Raw genomic sequence first — 18,044 nt, forward strand, 5'->3', positions numbered from 1 at the left:
CTTCGACCGGTTAGCCGGTTTTCTATCCAATTGGCCAAATTTCCCTCTATCCCATGCCTGCTGACTTTCCGCATGAGCCTGCCATGGGGAACCTTATCAAATGCCTTACTGAAATCCATGTACACTACATCCACTGCTCTACCTTCATCCACATGCTTGGTCACCTCCTCAAATAATTCAATAAGACTTGTAAGGCAAGACCTCCCCTTCACAAATCCGTGCTGGCTGTCCCTAATCAAGCATTGTCTTTCCAGATACTCATAAATCCTATCCCTCATTACTTTACCTACCACCGAAGTAAGACTAACTGGCCTGTAATTCCCGGGATTATCCCTATTCCCTTTTTTGAACAGGGGCACAACATTCGCCACTCTCCAGTCCCCTGGCACCACCCCCATTGACAGTGAAGACGAAAAGATCATTGCCAACGGTTCTGCAATTTCCTTTCTTGCTTCCCACATAATCCTAGGATATATCCCGTCAGAACCTGGGGACTTGTCTATCCTCAAGTTGTTCAAAATGTCCAACACATCTTCCTTCCTAACATGTATCTCCTGTAGCTTACCAGTCCATTTCACACTCTCCTCTTCAACAATACGGTCCCTCTTATTTGTAAATTGTCCAATGAGGAATGCTCACTGCTGATGAGCATGTCGTATGAAGCAGCAGTGCCTGTAGGGTGGAGATCTTCAGGGTTTAGTGTGATGAACAAATCACTTGCTGATCTAACAAGGAGTGGCTTTTGTCTCAATCAAGATTCCTTTAATGTGTGTTAGCAAGAAATGCAAGTGACACTGAAATGATAGATATTGTTACAGAGACTATGAGGGAAACCTGGATGCTCTCACTCCTTCAAGATCCTAAGCCATTCTCTCCCACATCTGTTTGACATCTTCACAATGGGTAGACCTTAATACATTCCTCAGCATTAACCCTTTTAGATTTTTATATCTTCATACAAGAAGATAGAACATAGAACAGCACAGAACAGGCCGTTCAGCCCTCGATGTTGTGCCGAACTTTTATTCCACTCTAAGATCAGACTAACCTACATACTCTTCATTTTACCATCATCCATGTGTCTATCCAAGAGTTGCTTAAATGATCCTTATGTATCTGACTCTACTACCACTGCTGGCAGTGCATTCCATGCACCCACCACTCTCTGTGTAAAGAACCTACCTCTCTTATCTCCCCTAAACCTTCCTCCAATCACCTTAAAATTATGCCTCTTCATGACAGCCATTTCTTGGGAAAAAGTCTCTGGCTATCCACTCTATCTATGCCTCTCATCATCTTGTACACCACTATCAAGTCACCTTCGCTCCAGTGAGAAAAGCCCTAGACCCCCAACATTACTTCATAAGACATGCCCTCCAGTCATGCCCTCCAGTCCAGGCAGCATCCTGGTAAATCTCCTCTGCACCCTCTCTAAAGCTTCCATTTGCTTCCTTTAATGAGGCAACCAGAACTGAACACAAAATTCCAAGTGTTCCTGAAGTTGCTGAGACCTTGGAGTGCAGGTTCATAGCTCCTTGAAAGTGGAGTCGCAGGTAGATAGGATAGTGAAGAAGACGTTTGGTATGCTTTCCTTTATTGGTCACAGTATTGAGTACAGGAGTTGGGAGGTCATTTTGCAGCTGTACAGGACATCGGTGAGGCCACATTTGGAATATTGTGTGCAATTCTGGTCTACTTCCTATCGGAAAGATGTTGTGAAACTTGAAAGGGTTCAGAAAAGATTTACAAGGATGTTGCCAGGGTTGGAGGATTTGAGCTATAGTGGGAGGCTGAAAAAGCTGGGGATGTTTTCCCTGGAGCGTCGGAGGCTGAGGGGTGACCCTATAGATGTTTACAAAATTATGAGGGGCATGGATAGGGTAAATAGTGCAGGGGGGTGGTACGTGTATGGAATGAGCTGCCAGAGGATGTGGTGGAGGCTGATACAATTGCAACATTTAAGAGGCATTTGGATGGGTATATGAATAGGAAGGGTTTGGAGGGATATGGGCCTGGTGCTGGCAGGTGGGACTAGATTGGGTTGGGATATCTGGTCAGCATGGATGGGGTGGATCAAAGGGTCTACTTCCATGCTGTACATCTCTATGACTCTAAGTGTGGTCTAACTAGAGCTCTATAGAGCTGCAGCATAACCTCACAGCTCTTAAACTCAATCCTCGTGCTAATGAAAGCCAATCCAGAATGTTGCTTTCATCTGTTCTGGCTCTAGCAACAGTATCTCACGGAATTTTGTCCAGCTGAGTAAAAGCATGAACATTGACTTCACAAAGGATCTAAAGGAGACATAGAGAAACCTTGGAGGGCCAATGAGTTGGAAGAGAGAGACAGAGAGAGAGAGAGCTGTGTGGAGAGAGGCAATGAAAGAGAGACAGAGGTTGGGGAATGGATAAACAGAGACAAGACAAACAAGTGAGAGAATGTGAAGGGTAGAGAAACAAATTGGGAAAGACTAGTTATGATCAGAAAGGCTGGCAGACGGAGACTAGTAGACAAGGGAGAGAGGAAAAGCAAGATTAATGGACAGAGGATCTAATGCGGAGAAAGTGAGGACTGCAGATTCTGGAGATCAGAGCTGGAAATGTGTTGCTGGAAAAGCGCAGCAGGTCAGGCAGCATCCAAGGAGCAGGAGAATCGACGTTTCGGGCATGTGCCTGAGCCTGAGGAAGGGAAACGTCGATTCTCCTGCTCTTTGGATGCTGCCTGACCTGCTGCGCTTTTCCAGCAACACATTTTCAGCAGAGGATCTAATGCATAGACTTAGACTGTGTGAGAAAGAGAGAGAGAGAGAAACAGTGAGAAATGAACAGATCGAGATGGACATATAAAGAGAAAGTTACATGCTTTACTCTATGAGATTCCAAGCTATCTTTCAGTCCCAGAATCTCATCTTTTGATTCACATTTGAAGATTTGCTTCAAATTTCGGTGTTTAGCCTTCATTGCGCAGAGTACAGGAGTTGGGAAGGTATGTTGAGGTTATACAGGACATGGGTGATCTCTCTTCTGGTTCTGGTCCAGTTCTGGTCGCTCAGTTATAGGAAGGATATTATTAAGCTGGAGCGGGTTCAGGAGAGATTTACCAGTATGTTACCTGGTATGGAAGGTTTGAGTTATGACGATGGACTAGCTAGGCTGGGACTTCTTTCACTGGAATGTCGGAGCTTAAAAGGTTTAGAAAATAATGAGGGCATACATAAGGTTAAAGGTAGGTCTCTTTTTCCTTGGATGTGGTATTCAAGACTAGGGGGCACATTTTTAAGATGAGAGGAGAAAGATTTAAAAAAGACACGGGGACAAATTTTTTCATGTGTGGAATGGACTTCCTGAGGAAGTGGTGCATGTGGATGCAGCTACAATGTTTCCTTAGATACGTTCATGAATAGGAAAGGTTTGGAGGGACATGGACCAAGAAGGTGGGACTAGTTTAATTTGGGATTATGGTCAGCATGGACCAAAGGATCTGTTGCCGTGCTATCTGACCCTCTGACCCCTTAGTGTTGGCCATGTTGTGAGCATACCTTTCTTGACCGTCAAAGCCTGAGGTGGGACTTGAGCCTGGAACTTGCTAGCTCAGAGACACCCACTGTGCCACAAGACCCAATAACATGTTAAACCTGAAAATTAGCTCAAATATGTCCACCTGCCTGATAAGAATTTCTGTGGAATCTGGTTACACACACTTTAATCACATATTCCAGATTTTAACAGCCGTCCGTGTGAAATTGCTTCTCCTCATTTTCCCTCATGTACTTTGGCCAGGTATTTGAAATCTATAATAACTTCTTGATGACCCCCTTTGCTTCACCAGGTTGGTCCACTTTGTTAGCCTTGGCTCAGTGGCGAGCACTGTCACCTCTGACCTCTCAGTCAGAAGGATAGGCCGATAGAGTACTGTGGGAGTGCTGCACTGCTGGGAGTGCTAATTTTCAGATGAGACATTCATGTGGGTGCAAGAGATCTCTTGGCACAATTCTCTCTGACATTTATTGTTCAACCAACGTCACTGAAAGCAGATTTGTATGGTCATTTATCTCATTGCGCTTGCCACGTTTCCTACAATACTACCTTTGAAAATGCCTGATTGGTGTGACCTGAAGTTACAAAAGATGCTATATACAAATGCAAGTCTTTTTTTCTCTCTCTCTCCCTGTTGCCAGGAGACTCTCTCATGAGAAACTTGTGCAGTTGTACGGTATCTGTACACAGAATGGCCCTATCTACCTCATCTTTGAATTTATGAAGTATGGTAGTCTGTCAGAGTACCTCAGGACCAAACGTGGCAGTTTCAGCAAGGAAACCCTCCTGGGTATGTGCCAAGATGTGTGTGAGGGGATGGCCTATCTGGAAAGCAACAAATTCATCCACCGTGACTTGGTAAAGATGTTCGTTTCTCTTCAGTTCAAGTGAAAGATTTTACTTTAAAGAAGACCGCTTGTCCTAGCACATGTCTGCACCTCGTGTTTCTCCAATCAGCTGCTCCAGAAGAGAAACCATCTTAGGCATGGCTTCAATTGGCCGAGCTCTTCTGAGATGCAAGGGACTGTGTTCCCACAGTTGGCACCACCTCCCCCAGGGTTGAACAGGGAAACAGACACCATGGATGTGAATGTGCTCAGTTGGCTGGGCATCTGCTGTGCGATGTAGACTGATGCCAACAGCGTGGGTTCAATTCCCCACACCGGCTGAGGTTACCATGAAGGACTCTCCTTCTGAACCTCTTTCCCCTTACCTGGGGTATGCTGACTCTCAGGTTAAACCATCACCAGCCATTACTCTGTAATGAGAGAGCAGCCCTGTAATCCGGTAAGAGAATGGTGACTTCACCCACGGTAAGGGGAGGCAATGTCCCAATGGTGTTATCACTGGTCTGTTAATCTAAAGACTCAGGTAATGTTCCAGGGACCTGGGTTTGATTCCAGCCACGGCAGGTGGTGGAATTTGAATCCAATAAATATCTGGAATTAAGAGTCTAATGATGACCATGAATCCATTATTGATTGTTGGAAAAGCCCATCTGGTTCACTCATGTCCTTTATGGAAGGAAACTGCCATCCTTACCTTGTCTGGCCTCCATGTGACTCCAGACCCACAGCAATGGGGTTGACTCTTAACTGTGCTCTGGGTAATAAATGCTGGCCCAGCTGGCAATGCTCTCATCCTGTGAATGAATAAAGAAAAAAATTCAAGCCCTCAAACTGAGAGCAATGGGTTGGTGTTGACGGATATTGGGGACAGACAGAAACATGGACTTGAACTTCATTTCAACCAGGAACTGGTTGATTGGTAGGGTTGAGGGACTGAGTGGTCTCCTGTTAATCCGATTGGTGATTTATGCTGAGCTATGAACATTAGCAATTTTGGGGGGGGGGGTGGGGGGACAGAAAACTATTCCTTTGGCCCAATGCTGTACATTGTCCATTGTTGCTTGCATTTGATCAGCTTATAACATCTCACTTTGCCTGCAGGCAGCCAGAAACTGTTTAATAGGAGACTCGCAGTCAGTTAAAGTATCAGATTTCGGAATGACAAGGTAATATCTTCTTGTCTGCTGGCCTATGGCCAATATCCCTTGATTAGTGATCCCACTTATCAGCTCATGTTCTCCTTCTTGCTTTTAGTGGTCAGTGCATTGAGTATGGGAGTTATGCTGGGGCTGTACAGGATATTGGTTAGGCCACTTTCAGAATACTGTGTTGAAAGGATGAAAGCGAGCATGCAGGTACAGCAGGCAGTGAAGGAAGCTAATAGCATGCTGGCCTTCATAACAAGAGGAATTGAGTATAGAAGCAAAGAGGTTCTTCTGCAGCTGTACAGGGGCCTGATGAGACCACACCTGGAACATTGTGTGCAGTTTTGGTCTCCAAATTTGAGGAAAGACATTCTGGCTATTGAGGGAGTGCAGCGTAGGTTCACGAGGTCAATTCCTGGAATGGTGGGACTATCTTACGTTGAAAGATTGGAGCGACTGGGCTTGTATATCCTTGAGTTTAGAAGGCTGAGAGGGTATCTGATTGAGATGTATAAGATTATTAAAGGATTGGACACTCAGGAAGCATGTTTCCGCTGATGGGTGAGTGCCAAACCAGAGGACACAGTTTAAAAATAAGGAGTAGGCCATTTAGAACAGAGTTGAGGAGAAACTTCAACTCTGGGTGGGTGTGTGGAATGCTCTGCCCCAGTAGGCTGTGGAGGCTAATTCTCTGGATACTTTCAAGAAAGAATTGAATAGAGCTCTTAAGGATAGTGGAATCAAGGGTTATGGGGATAAGGCAGGAACAGGATACTGATTGAGGATGATCAGCCATGATCATAATGAATGGTGGTGCTGGCTCGAAGGGCAGAATGGCCTACTCCTGCACCTATTGTCTATTGTCTATTGATTTTTGGTCTCCCTGATATTGGAAAGATGGTTTAAACCCTGAAAGGATTCAGAAAAGATCTACAAGGAAGTTGTCAGGGTTGAAGGCTTTGAGCTCTAGGGAGAGACTGAATAGGCTGGGTCTATTTTCCCTGGAGTGTCAGAGGCTGAGGGATGACTTTATGGAAGTTTATAAGATCATAAGGGACATATACAGGGTAAATAGTCATGGTCTTCCTCCACAGGCAGGGGAGTGCTAAACTAGAGGCAATAGGTTTAGGGTGAGAGGGGAAAGATGTTAAAAAGGACCTAAGGGACAACTTTTTCATGCAGAAGGTGGTGCAGATATGGAATGAGCTGCCAGAGGAACTGGTGAAGGCTGGTACAATTACAACATTTAAAAGGCATCTGGATGGGTATATGAACAGCAAAGGTTTAGAGGGATATGGGCCAAGTGCTGGCGAATGGGATTAGATTAGGTTAGGATATCTAGTCAGCATGGACGAGTTGAACTGAGGGATCTGTTTCCATGCTGTATAACTCTATGCTGTGTAACTCCATGCTGTATAACTTTATGCTGTATAACTCCATGCTGTATAACTCTATGCTGTGTAACTCCATGCTGTATAACTCCATGCTGTTTCACTCCATGCTGTATAACTTTATGCTGTATACTCCATGCTGTATAACTTTATGCTGTATAATTCCATGCTGTATAACTCTATGCTGTATAACTCCATGCTGTGTAACTCCATGCTGTATAACTCTATGCTGTTTAACTCTATCTGTATAACTTTATGTTTTATAACTCCATGCTGTATAATTCCATGCTGTAGAACTCCATGCTGTAGAACTCTATGCTGTAGAACTCTATGCTGTAGAACTCTATGCTGTTTCACTCTATGCTGTATAACTCCATGCTGTAGAACTCTATGCTGTATAACTCCATGCTGTATAACTCCATGCTGTGTAACTCCATGCTGTAAAACTCTATGCTGTATAACTCCATGCTGTATAACTCTATGCTGTATAACTCTATGCTGTTTCACTCTATGCTGTTTCACTCCATGCTGTATAACTCCATGCTGTATAACTCCATGCTGTATAACTCTATGCTGTATAACTCTATGACTCAATGACTGTGTTGATGGGAATCTGGGTTAGGGGGTATTCTCCTGCTGTTTATTTCTGGGTTGTAAGTGTATTGGGGTCAAGGAGATTGGAAACATTCTGAATGTAAACTACACCCTGGAGAACATCCACCCCTGTATGTTGTGAAACTGAAGGCGAATCTCTTCCAGATTCCCATCCATGGTTTCCAATCTCCTGATGAATGCAGTGGGAAGATAGGGCCCTGCACTGGGAGTCTGGTGCCAACCTTGTATTTCATATCCCAACGCTGTATGGTGTTCTGGGGGTGTCCCTCTGTTTTCCGATAGAGATTAATGTCTGTTCCTCTTTCTCGCCCCCTCAATAACCCCCCAATATCGTGGCCAAAGGTTCGTGCTTGATGACCAATACACCAGCTCCTCAGGCTCAAAGTTCCCAGTCAAGTGGTCAGCTCCGGAAGTTTTCAGATACTCCAAGTTCAGCAGCAAATCTGACGTCTGGTCATTTGGTAAGAGACCGTCCCTTGTAGCTTTAAGACGATTGGCAAGAAAAAATGGGAGACGGGTTCGGGAGCATTTTGTACAGGAGGGTTTTTGAATCTGGAACGTGCAGCCTGACAGGGCCGTGGAAGGAGTTTCAATAGAAACTTTCAAAAGGGAGTTAGATAGATCCTTCAAGTTGTGGGGGAAAAGAGTAATTCCTTGCAGGAAAGGGAAGAAGATGGAACTGAATGTGTAGCTCTTCTGAAGACCCAGCACAGGCATGGTGGGCCGAATGGCCTTGTGTGTTCCATAAACTAGGTGGAAGCCATCCAATGGATGATTCCTCAGAATGAAAACTAAAATGCAGAGCAAGGAAGCAAGACCCATGAATTCAAAACACAGAGACTGTCACTGCGCAGAGTTTGACCTCAATGGGAAAACCGTACAACTCCAGAGGAGGGTAGCATGAGACTGATTGTTCCATAATGTTATGGTATGGAGGAGTCGGTGTTGTACTGGGGTGGACAAAGTTAAAAATCACACAACAGCAGGTTATAGTCCAACAGGTTTATTTGGAAGTACTAGCTTTCGGAGCGTCTCTCCTTCATCAGGTAGTTGTGGAAGAGAATTTGTATAAATTCTGTGTCTTATGATCCACTTCCAATGTTACCTGGTGAAGGAGCAATAAACCTATTGGACCAAAACCTGCTGTTGTGTGATTTTTAACTTTGTCCACCCCAGTCCAACACCGGCATCTCCAAATCACACTACTGAAGGTCATTGCTGAGATTGCAACTGCCTCAATGTAGTGTTGGCGGAGGTGGGGAGGTAATGTTAAGGGGGTTGGGCATTCTCTCCACCTGGACTGAGGGCTCTGCTGCATTGTCGACCCCCAGTCCAGAGCCTGATTCCCAGACTCCCTCCAACAGGAATGTCGGGAGTGGTGTTTGAACTTTGCAGCCTCTCAGAGGCAGTGATGGCTCCCAATGCGCTGAAGGCTCACTCCTAGGTTACTCTCACACCGTCTTATTAATTGCTGTGGTCTGCAAATTCAAATCGACTTCAGCACCAGATACATGAGTGAGATTGTCCCCATGGTCGCCACCACAGCAACAGGAGGCCCGATTGGTGCAGATTGCAGAATCCTCTGTACAGACAGCGTCACCCCTTCACAAAGCTGCTATTTGTTATCCCATTTGGTGACACTGAATCCGACTAAAGTGGTTATTTTTCTGGAATCTCAGAGGCTGAGGGGTGACCATATAGAGGTTTATAAAATCATGAGGAGCATAGATAGGGTAAATAGACATGGCATGGATGAGTTGGACTGAAGGATCTATTTCCAAGATGTATAACTCTGAGACTCAAAAAGTTGATTTCTTCGGAGAATGGTGTCTAACAGAACGAGGAGAATGTGAGGACTGCGGATGCTGGAGATCAGAGTCGAAAAGTGTGGTGCTGGAAAAGCACAGCAGGTCAGGCAGCATCCGAGGAGCAGGAGAATTGATGCTTCGGGCATAAGCCCTGATGAAGGACTTATGCCTGAAATGTCGATTCTCCTGCTCCTCGGATGCTGCCTGACCTGCTGTGCTTTGCCAGCACCACGCTTTTCAACTCTAACAGAACTAGACAGAGCAGATGGTGGAAGGATGTTCCTGAGGGTGTCGGGAGTCCAGAACCGGGGAGTTACAGTCTGAGGATAAATGGTACACCATTTCACACTATGATGAGGAGAAATTTCTTCACCCAGAGATTGTGAGCCTTTGGAATTCGCTGCTACAGAAAGCAATCGGGGCCAAAACATTGTATGATTTCAAGAAGGAGTTGGATATAGCATTTGAGGCTAAAGGGATGAATAGGTGTGGGGGGGAAAGCAGGAACAGGCTATTGATCAACCATAGTATGAATGACTGAGCAGGCTCAAAGGGCCGAATGGCCTATTCCTGCTCTATTTTGTTTATGCTTCCATGTTTTCTTTCCCCACTGTCCTGTACAGCTTAAATGAATGGATAGAGTTTATGACTGTACATAGGCTGTGGGAGGAGTTTAAGGGTAAAGTGCTTCATGCTTGGAAGCAGATAGAAAAGCAATGCGTGAGCATGTGAGTATAAAGGAGCAACAGAGAGACTGACATATTTCTGTCCTAGGGTCACAGAGTCATACAGCACAGAAACAGATCTTTTGGTCCAACCAGTCCATGTCGACCATAATCCCAAACTAAACTAGTCAACTCCTGGCCCATATCTCTCCAAACCTTTCCTCCTCGTGTACCTATCTCAATGTCTTTTAAACGTTGCAACTGCACCCATATCCACCACTTCCTCAGGAAGTTCAGAAAAGAAACAGGAAATAGTTAAGGTATCGAGGAGATTTAAATGTAACACAAACCATCCTCTGTGTAAAAATTTAACTTGTCATTTCCCAAATCACTCTCCTCTCTGTTAATTGTCTAAGCAAGATTATATCTCCAAGTATGTGCATACACATGGTGAATGTGATTGTCAAGAACTCCTCTGATCTCTATTTCCCACAAGAGTAGGACTTTCAAGAACGCTTACCACTGCAAAAATAACCTAAGGATGTCAGGAGGGGTCAATGCACATTACAAGTTCTTCTCTGAACCCTTTCCAAAGTTTCGAGAAGTTCTTGTTCAATGAGGCAGGCTTTAAAGAGCATGTTGAAGGAGGATAGAAAGGTGGAGAGGTTGGGGAAAGATTGAAGGCCCAGGCAGCTGAGGGCTGGATTTCATCAATGAAGGAATTGGGATCGGGATGTGTGAAAGGCCAGGACTAGAGAAGAGGCAGAGATCTTGGAGTTTTGTAGAGATGGCTGAGGTTAAGAGGATAAGGAAATCTGTGATTAAAGAATCAAGTGATAAACAGTGTCTTCAAAGAATAACAGAGAGAGACAAATGAGAAGCAAGTATCAGCATTGGACAGGGAGTTACCTCTCACACTCTCGGTTTTCCTGCAGGGGTGCTGATGTGGGAAGTCTTCTCCGAGGGCAAGATGCCGTACGAAAATCGTTCGAATTCTGATGTGGTTGAAGAACTCACTGCTGGATTTCGCCTTCATAAGCCAAAACTGGCCTCTCCATTCATTTATAAAATCATGAGCAGTTGCTGGCAGGAGGTTGGTCTAACGATTGACAAATTCCCCTCTAAATAATCCTCACTTTCACTTTCCCGTCATCGGTGCCGCCCCTATGGAGGATGTGGAAGCAGCCCCTGTTAGGGGCTCCATCCTCCACAAACACCAATGACCTTTGGTAAAGGAACCAGACAGATGTCCCTCCATGTTTGCTGATGACACCGAGCTAGGAGCAGGGAATTGTGAAGGGGTGGAAACAGGTTGATGTTCAAGGTGAGGAAGAGTATGTTGCTTCATTTTTGACCTGCTGTTGCTAAGGTGGGTTGATGAGCTCAGTTGGCCGGCTGGCCGGCCTACAAGGCAGTGTCATACTAATAGTGTAGGTTCAATTCCTGCAGTAGTTGAGGTTACTATAAAGGACTCTCCTTCTCAACCTCTCTCCTTGCCTGAGGTAGAATATAGAACATAACACCGCAGTACAAGCCCTCAACGTTGCGCCGAACTGTAGAACCAATCTGAAACCTATTTATCCTACACTATTCTATGTGTATCCAATGACCATTTAAATGCCCTTAAAGTCGGAGAGTCTACTACTGTTGCAGGCAGTGCGATCCATGCCCCTACTACTCTCTGAGTAAAGAAACTACCTCTGACATCTGTCCTATATCTAGCACCCCTCTGTTTAAAGCTATGTCTTCTCATGCTCGCCATCACCATCTGAGGAAAAAGGGTCTCACTGTCCACCTTATCTAACCCTCCGATGATCTTGTATGTTTCAATTAAGTCACCTCTCAACCTTCTTCTCTCTAATGAGAACAGCCTCAAGTCCCTCAGCCTTTTCTTAATGAGAACAGCCTCAAGTCCCTCAGCCTTTTCTCATAAGTACTTCCTTCCATACCAGGCAACATCCTCGTAAATCTTCTCTGAACCCTTTCCAAAGTTTCGACATCCTTCCTATAATACGGTGACCAGAACTGCAATATTCCAAGAGCAGCCGCAACAGAGTTTTGTACAGCTGCAGCATGACCTCATGGGTCCGAAACGCAATCCCTCTACAAATAAAAGCTAACACACCGTATGCCTTCTAGCAACCCTATCAACCTGGGTGGCAACTTTCAGGGATCTGTGTACATGGACACTGAGATTTCTCTGCTCATCTACACAACCAAGAATCTTACCATTAGATCAGTACTCTTTATTCCTTCCAAAGTGAATCACCTCACACTTTTCCACATTAAATTCCATTTGCCACCTCTCAGCCCAGCTCTGCAGCTTATCTAGGTCCCTCTGCAACCTGCAACCTCCTTCAGCACTATCAACAAATCCACTGTCGTTAGAGTCATCTGCAAATTTACTAACCCATCCTTCTACGCCCTCATCCAGGCATTTATAAAAATGACAAACAGCAGTGGCCCCAAAATAGATCCTTGCGGTACCCCACTAGTAACTGAACTCCAGGATGAACATTTCCCATCAACCACCACACCCTCTGTCTTTTTTCAGCTAGCCAATTTCTGATCCGCTAAATTACCCTCAATCCCACGCCTCCATATTTTGTGCAATGGCCTACCATGGGAACCTTATCACACGTCTTACTGAAATCCATATACACCACATCAACCACTATACCCTCACAGCAGCTTCCAATGATAGGCATTGTCCAACCTGCTAATTATTTTTGGTTGTTATTTCAGATTCCTACCGTCCACAGTATTCTGAATTTTGTTTAGGATGTGTTCTCATGACTGATCTAATCTACTCAAGATCAGTTATTACTTCAGTTTCCTCTGGGCAATGATTGTTCAACATCCTTCGCTTCACTTGAAAGTTACAAACTAACATAATTCTTCCCTATTTTCTTGCTGCAGAGACCAGAGGAGAGGCCTACGTTTTTTGACCTTCGGAATGAATTAAGCGAGCTGTCTGAATCCGGAGAATCGTGAATGGTGACAAAGAGACTGTACATCTTTAAAATTGAATAATTCATTGGGAACATGAGAACATTTTCAATGCGGCGTACTGTTTATTAAATATTTATTTATTACTGTCGGAAATCATAATTGATGCTTGCAGGGAATATACACCCACGACATTAGAACTCTCAGGTGATCTGAGCTGTTCAACTATGGGAGCATCACAACTGCACCCAATCCTGTCTTCAAGATTATCGATGAAGCAGTGTTACCTTGGCCTCCCACTACCCCCACCTAGAGGTCAGCTGCTGTATGACGACTGTGACACTGGCCAAATTCAAAGGGGCACCATTGTAGAGGAACATTTGAAAAAATGAACATTGATACAGGTTGTCTTTGAAATGTCCCCCTTCAGACCCCACTGCGTGTCTCCCACTATAACCTTGCCATCTCCATGATATGGAGATGCCAGTGTTGGACTGGGTGTACAAAGTTAAAAATCACACAACACCAGGTTATAGTCCAACAGGTTTATTTGGAAGCACTAGCTTTCGGAACGCTGCTCCTTCGCCAGGTGGTTGTGGAGCATATGATCATAAGACACAGAATTTATAGCAAAAGGATTACAGTGTCATGGAGTTGTAATGATATATTAAACAAATTTTAGAATGGGATATGCTATTTCCAGTTCTTTAATATGTAAATCCCAGAACTCCTTTTAATCTCAAAATAGCTTTAGCTTTTCTAACAATAGGTGTCATCTCACCTCAGAAAATGCCTTTCACATACACACACAACACACACAATTATACATACTCACACACTCACGCAGACCCTCTCTCACACACAAGATCTCTCTCATACGCACATACATGCACCACCCGCACTCACAGCCACACATGCACCCTCGCACAGGCTTATACCCCATGACACTCACAAACATACTTGACCAAGCTTACACACACTCTTTCACATGCACTCACACCCACATGCACACACTCACTCTGTCTTTCATGCATGTGTGCACATATATGTTTATGGGGTGAATTTGTATTTGCAGAATTACATTTTATTTTGTGCAGAAACTGCATAAATTCATGTAAGATTCTGTAAGTTGCACTTTAGAGATAGAATCAGTCTGACTCAGTATTGGGACACAGACAGACTTTAACCTCACACATTTAAGGCATTGTTTGAGCTCCATGACACTGTAACCCTTTTGCTATAAATTCTGTGTCTTATGATCTTATACTCCACAACCATTTGATGAAGGGGCAGTGCTCCAAAAGCTAGTGCTTCCAAATAAACCTGCTGGACTATAACCTGGTGTTGTGTGATTTTTAACTGTATCTTCCCAGTCAGTGAGACTTTGCTGAGGGACGATTTGGAGATGCCGGTATTGGACCAGGGTGTACAAGGTTAAAAATCACACAACACCAGATTATAGTCCAACAGGTTTAATTGGAAGCACTAGCTTTCGGAACGCTGTTCCTTCATCAGGTGTCACAACCACCTGATGAAGGAGCAGTGCTCTGAAAGCTAGTGCTTCCAATTAAACCTGTTGGACTATAATCTGGTGTTGTGTGATTTTTAACTTTGCTGAGTGACAAATTTGAAACAGAGATATGCTGCAACAAGTCACTGATGCCAACTCCAGGAGTGATTGAACCTATGGTAATATCATCACATTCCAGTAAATGTGCTGCCTGAGACATTTCAATCTGACAGGAGACCCTCAAGTTCTTTTGAGGGCAAGAGCAAACAATCAGACACAATCGACTTGCCCGTTTTAGCAAGTCCAAGCCCACACTCGCATACCACCTCCCCTTATCCTCTAACCTCTTCTATCACCTGCTCCCCACATCTCTCAATCCCCAGATCCTGCCCATCTATCCACCTTCTCACTAGATCCCTTAACCCCATCCATCCACCTATAACTGTTACTCCTACTCAATTTACCTCCATATCCCTCAACCCCACCTACCTATTTACTCCTTACATCCCCTCAAACCTATCCACTTTTCCTCCATATCCCTCAGTCCAACCTATCTACTTCCTCCCTGTATCTCTTAAAGCTGTCCATGTTTCACCCACATCCCTCCAACCCACCCACCCACTATCAATCCAAATCTATTGATCACAGGAGTGAGTGACTGGACCCTGGTATTCGGCAGGATGGTGCCTGTATTTAGAAAGTGACAATTGTATTTCTAAAATGATTGTCCAGTGTGCCAGTCAATATCCTTGCTGATGGGGATGTCTGTGGGACAAGGTTATGGTGTATCCAGAGACTGACATTACCACTGTACAGTGTGTCTGTCATGACACTGACGTGATAGCACACTGTACAGTGTGTCTGTCATGACACTGACGTGATAGCAAGTGGTATTTTTCTGCTATCTCTGTGGCCACTTTGTCATGTCCCCTTGTCCTGAGGTCCCTCCATAAAAAGGAAATGGCTTCTATCAAGCTGTTTTACTAAATTCCAAATTTACATCATTCATCAATCTTTTAAACCCATGGCAATCAGATTCAAGGTAAAAATGGAACAGGAATGAGACCATTCGGCCCTCGCATCGGTCTCACTGTTCAATGGCTGATCTGAATACTGACTCCATCCCGTTGCCTCGGTTTCCTAACCCTTCAGTACAAATGTCCAACAGAAATCTCAGTCTGAAAATTCCTAACTGAAAGGTTGTACAAAATCCTTTAGGGGGAATGGGTTCCCTATTCAGGTACGAAAATAAATGCGATTTCTGGGAGTCCAAGAGGAGTCGATGTTGTAAAATGTTCTTTATATGAAATAAAGGAACACACAGACAGTGAATGAATGAATGTAGAGCAACCCAAAATAGAAATGATTGTTTGTGGAAAACATAAATAAATAAATAAACATGAACGTTACTATTTCACAGGATGTGGGCATCTCTGTCAGTGCCAACATTTGCTGCCCATTTCCAATTCCCCTTCAACTGAATGAGTGACATGGGGCAAAACCAGCTAATGTTGCTGTAGTGATTGGAACCAGGTGGAGCTTGTTGACTACGCGACCCAGGTTGTTAACCTGGGCCAATCAGGAAAGTCCTGGCTGACCAGCATAACCAGGGGATTAACTGGTCCAGGCAGCGGGCCATGGAGGGGGTTGTTCTGGTCGATGGCCTGCCCTTCTTCCGCGGTTACGTTCGGGCCTGGGTGTCCCTGGAGAAGGAGCACGCGGTGTCCACCAACAACCTCGCGGTTTTCAGGGAGAGGTGGGCACTGCAGGCTGTGGAGTGTTTTATTTCTCCCTCCGATTCCATTTTGATTTGGTCCCTGCCTTCCCCTTCACTTTTTCAATCACTTAAGACTTGCCCTTTGATGTGAAGGTCACCACTTGTCATTGGCCACTCGGGTATTTCCTTCCTTCCTGGCGATGGAATATGAATAAAAATCTCTGCACTTGTTATTTCTTCACTGTGTCCCACACCTGCGTATGCACACGACATGGATGCTGGGGAGAAATATAACCAGGGGATTTAGAATCTCCTCAGTCCTGGGACTGACTCTGAGTTGGCTGGTCATGGCCAGTGTATTGTGAACGAGTAAATAAAGGGTGACAGGATCCAAGCCTCTGTGCTGTTATTTCAGTTACAGAGGTGGTGTTACTGAGGGACTTTATAGCACATAGAAAAATAGGAACAGGAGCAGGCCATTCAGCCCTTCAGGCCTGCTCCACCATTCAGTATGTTCATGGCTGATCATCCAACTCAGTCTCCTGTCCCTGCTTTCTCCCCATATTCTTTGACCCCTAAGAACGATATCTAACTCATTCTTGAAAACATTGGAAACATTCAATGATTTGGCCTCAACCACTTTCTGTGGCAGAGAGTTCCACAGGCTCCCCACTCTCTGAAGAAAGTTATCTTCATCTAAGTCCTCAATGGCCTACCCTCTATCCTTATAATGTGACCCTGATTCTGGGCTCCCTGATCATCAGAGATATCCTTCCTGCATTTACCCGATCTAGTCCTTTTTTTATTCACTTGTTGGACATTGGTAATGCTGGCTGGCTAGCATTTGTAGGTGTCTATGACATCCCATCCTTCCCATTCTTCTAATGTCCAGTGAATATGGTCCTAACTGATCCAGTGCCTCTTCCTACATTAGTCCTGCCATCCCAGGAATCAGTCTGGTTAACCTTCGTTGCACTCTCTCCATAGCCATCTTATGCTTTAAGTCAATACTGGAACCCATACATTGAGATCCCTGCCTGGAGTATCTCAGACCCTGGGTGTCTGCACATACACTCTCCCAGAAGCTGCTCCCTTTGTCAGTGCTGTGGGTGGCTCAGTGGTTAGCACTGCTGCTTCACAGTGCCAGGGACCTGGGTTTGATTCCACCCTCAGGCAACTGTCTGTGTGGAGCTTACATATTTTCCCTATGCCTGTGTGGGTTTCCTCCTATAGTTCAAGGGTGCTTGGCCATGAAAACTGAGTTAACATTGAGAGTCCAATGATCCTTTTTCAGCAGCACTCTGGCCTACTCTTTGTTTCTACATTCTAGCAGTTAGTAGCGAGTCCATTGGTTGAGGGGTCATCTGAGGTGAATGGATGACAGCCACACACTCAAGAGCATGCTCTATGGCAAGCTCAGTATCAGCAAGAGACCCACGTGACTTTTTAAAAATTCATTCACAGAATATGCACCTTGCAGCCTGGGCCATCATTCACTGCCCATCCCTTGTTGAGAGTAAACCACATCACTTTGGGTCTGGAGTCACATGAAGGACAGACATTAATGCCTTAAAGGATATTAGTTAGCCAGGTAGGTTTTTCCTTACAATTGACAATGGTTAGCATTAGACTCACAATTCAGTTGAGGGAATACGTTTAGCTTGGATGGCTGGTTTATAGAGCTGTGTGATGCTAACAGTATGGGTTCAATTCCCATCACTGGTTTGAGGTTCCCATGGAAGACTCTCCTTCTCACCCTCTTCCCTCACCTCAGGTCAGGTGGCCCTCAGGTTAAGTCACCACCAGTCACTTTTCTCTAGTGAGAGAGCAGCCCCTATGGTCTGGTAAGACAATGGTGAT

The 18,044-nt window shown here is 44.8% G+C and overlaps 1 protein-coding gene across 1 annotated transcript in view; it reads left to right on the plus strand.

Moving 5' to 3' along the window:
* The window catches only part of LOC122556477 (tyrosine-protein kinase ITK/TSK-like), a 68,453-nt gene extending 55,349 nt beyond the window's left edge, over positions 1–13,104 (plus strand). The window contains exons 13-17 of the mRNA XM_043703144.1: positions 4,178–4,394; positions 5,486–5,550; positions 7,878–7,996; positions 10,944–11,101; positions 12,928–13,104. Coding sequence (XP_043559079.1) covers positions 4,178–4,394; positions 5,486–5,550; positions 7,878–7,996; positions 10,944–11,101; positions 12,928–13,002 — 634 coding nt within the window. The 3' untranslated portion in view covers positions 13,003–13,104. The remainder of the gene's footprint in view (positions 1–4,177; positions 4,395–5,485; positions 5,551–7,877; positions 7,997–10,943; positions 11,102–12,927) is intronic.
* The last annotated feature ends 4,940 nt before the right edge of the window (positions 13,105–18,044 follow it).

This window comes from Chiloscyllium plagiosum, chromosome 14 (genome assembly GCF_004010195.1).
Source record: "Chiloscyllium plagiosum isolate BGI_BamShark_2017 chromosome 14, ASM401019v2, whole genome shotgun sequence".
In the NCBI taxonomy this organism is placed as follows: domain Eukaryota; kingdom Metazoa; phylum Chordata; class Chondrichthyes; order Orectolobiformes; family Hemiscylliidae; genus Chiloscyllium; species Chiloscyllium plagiosum.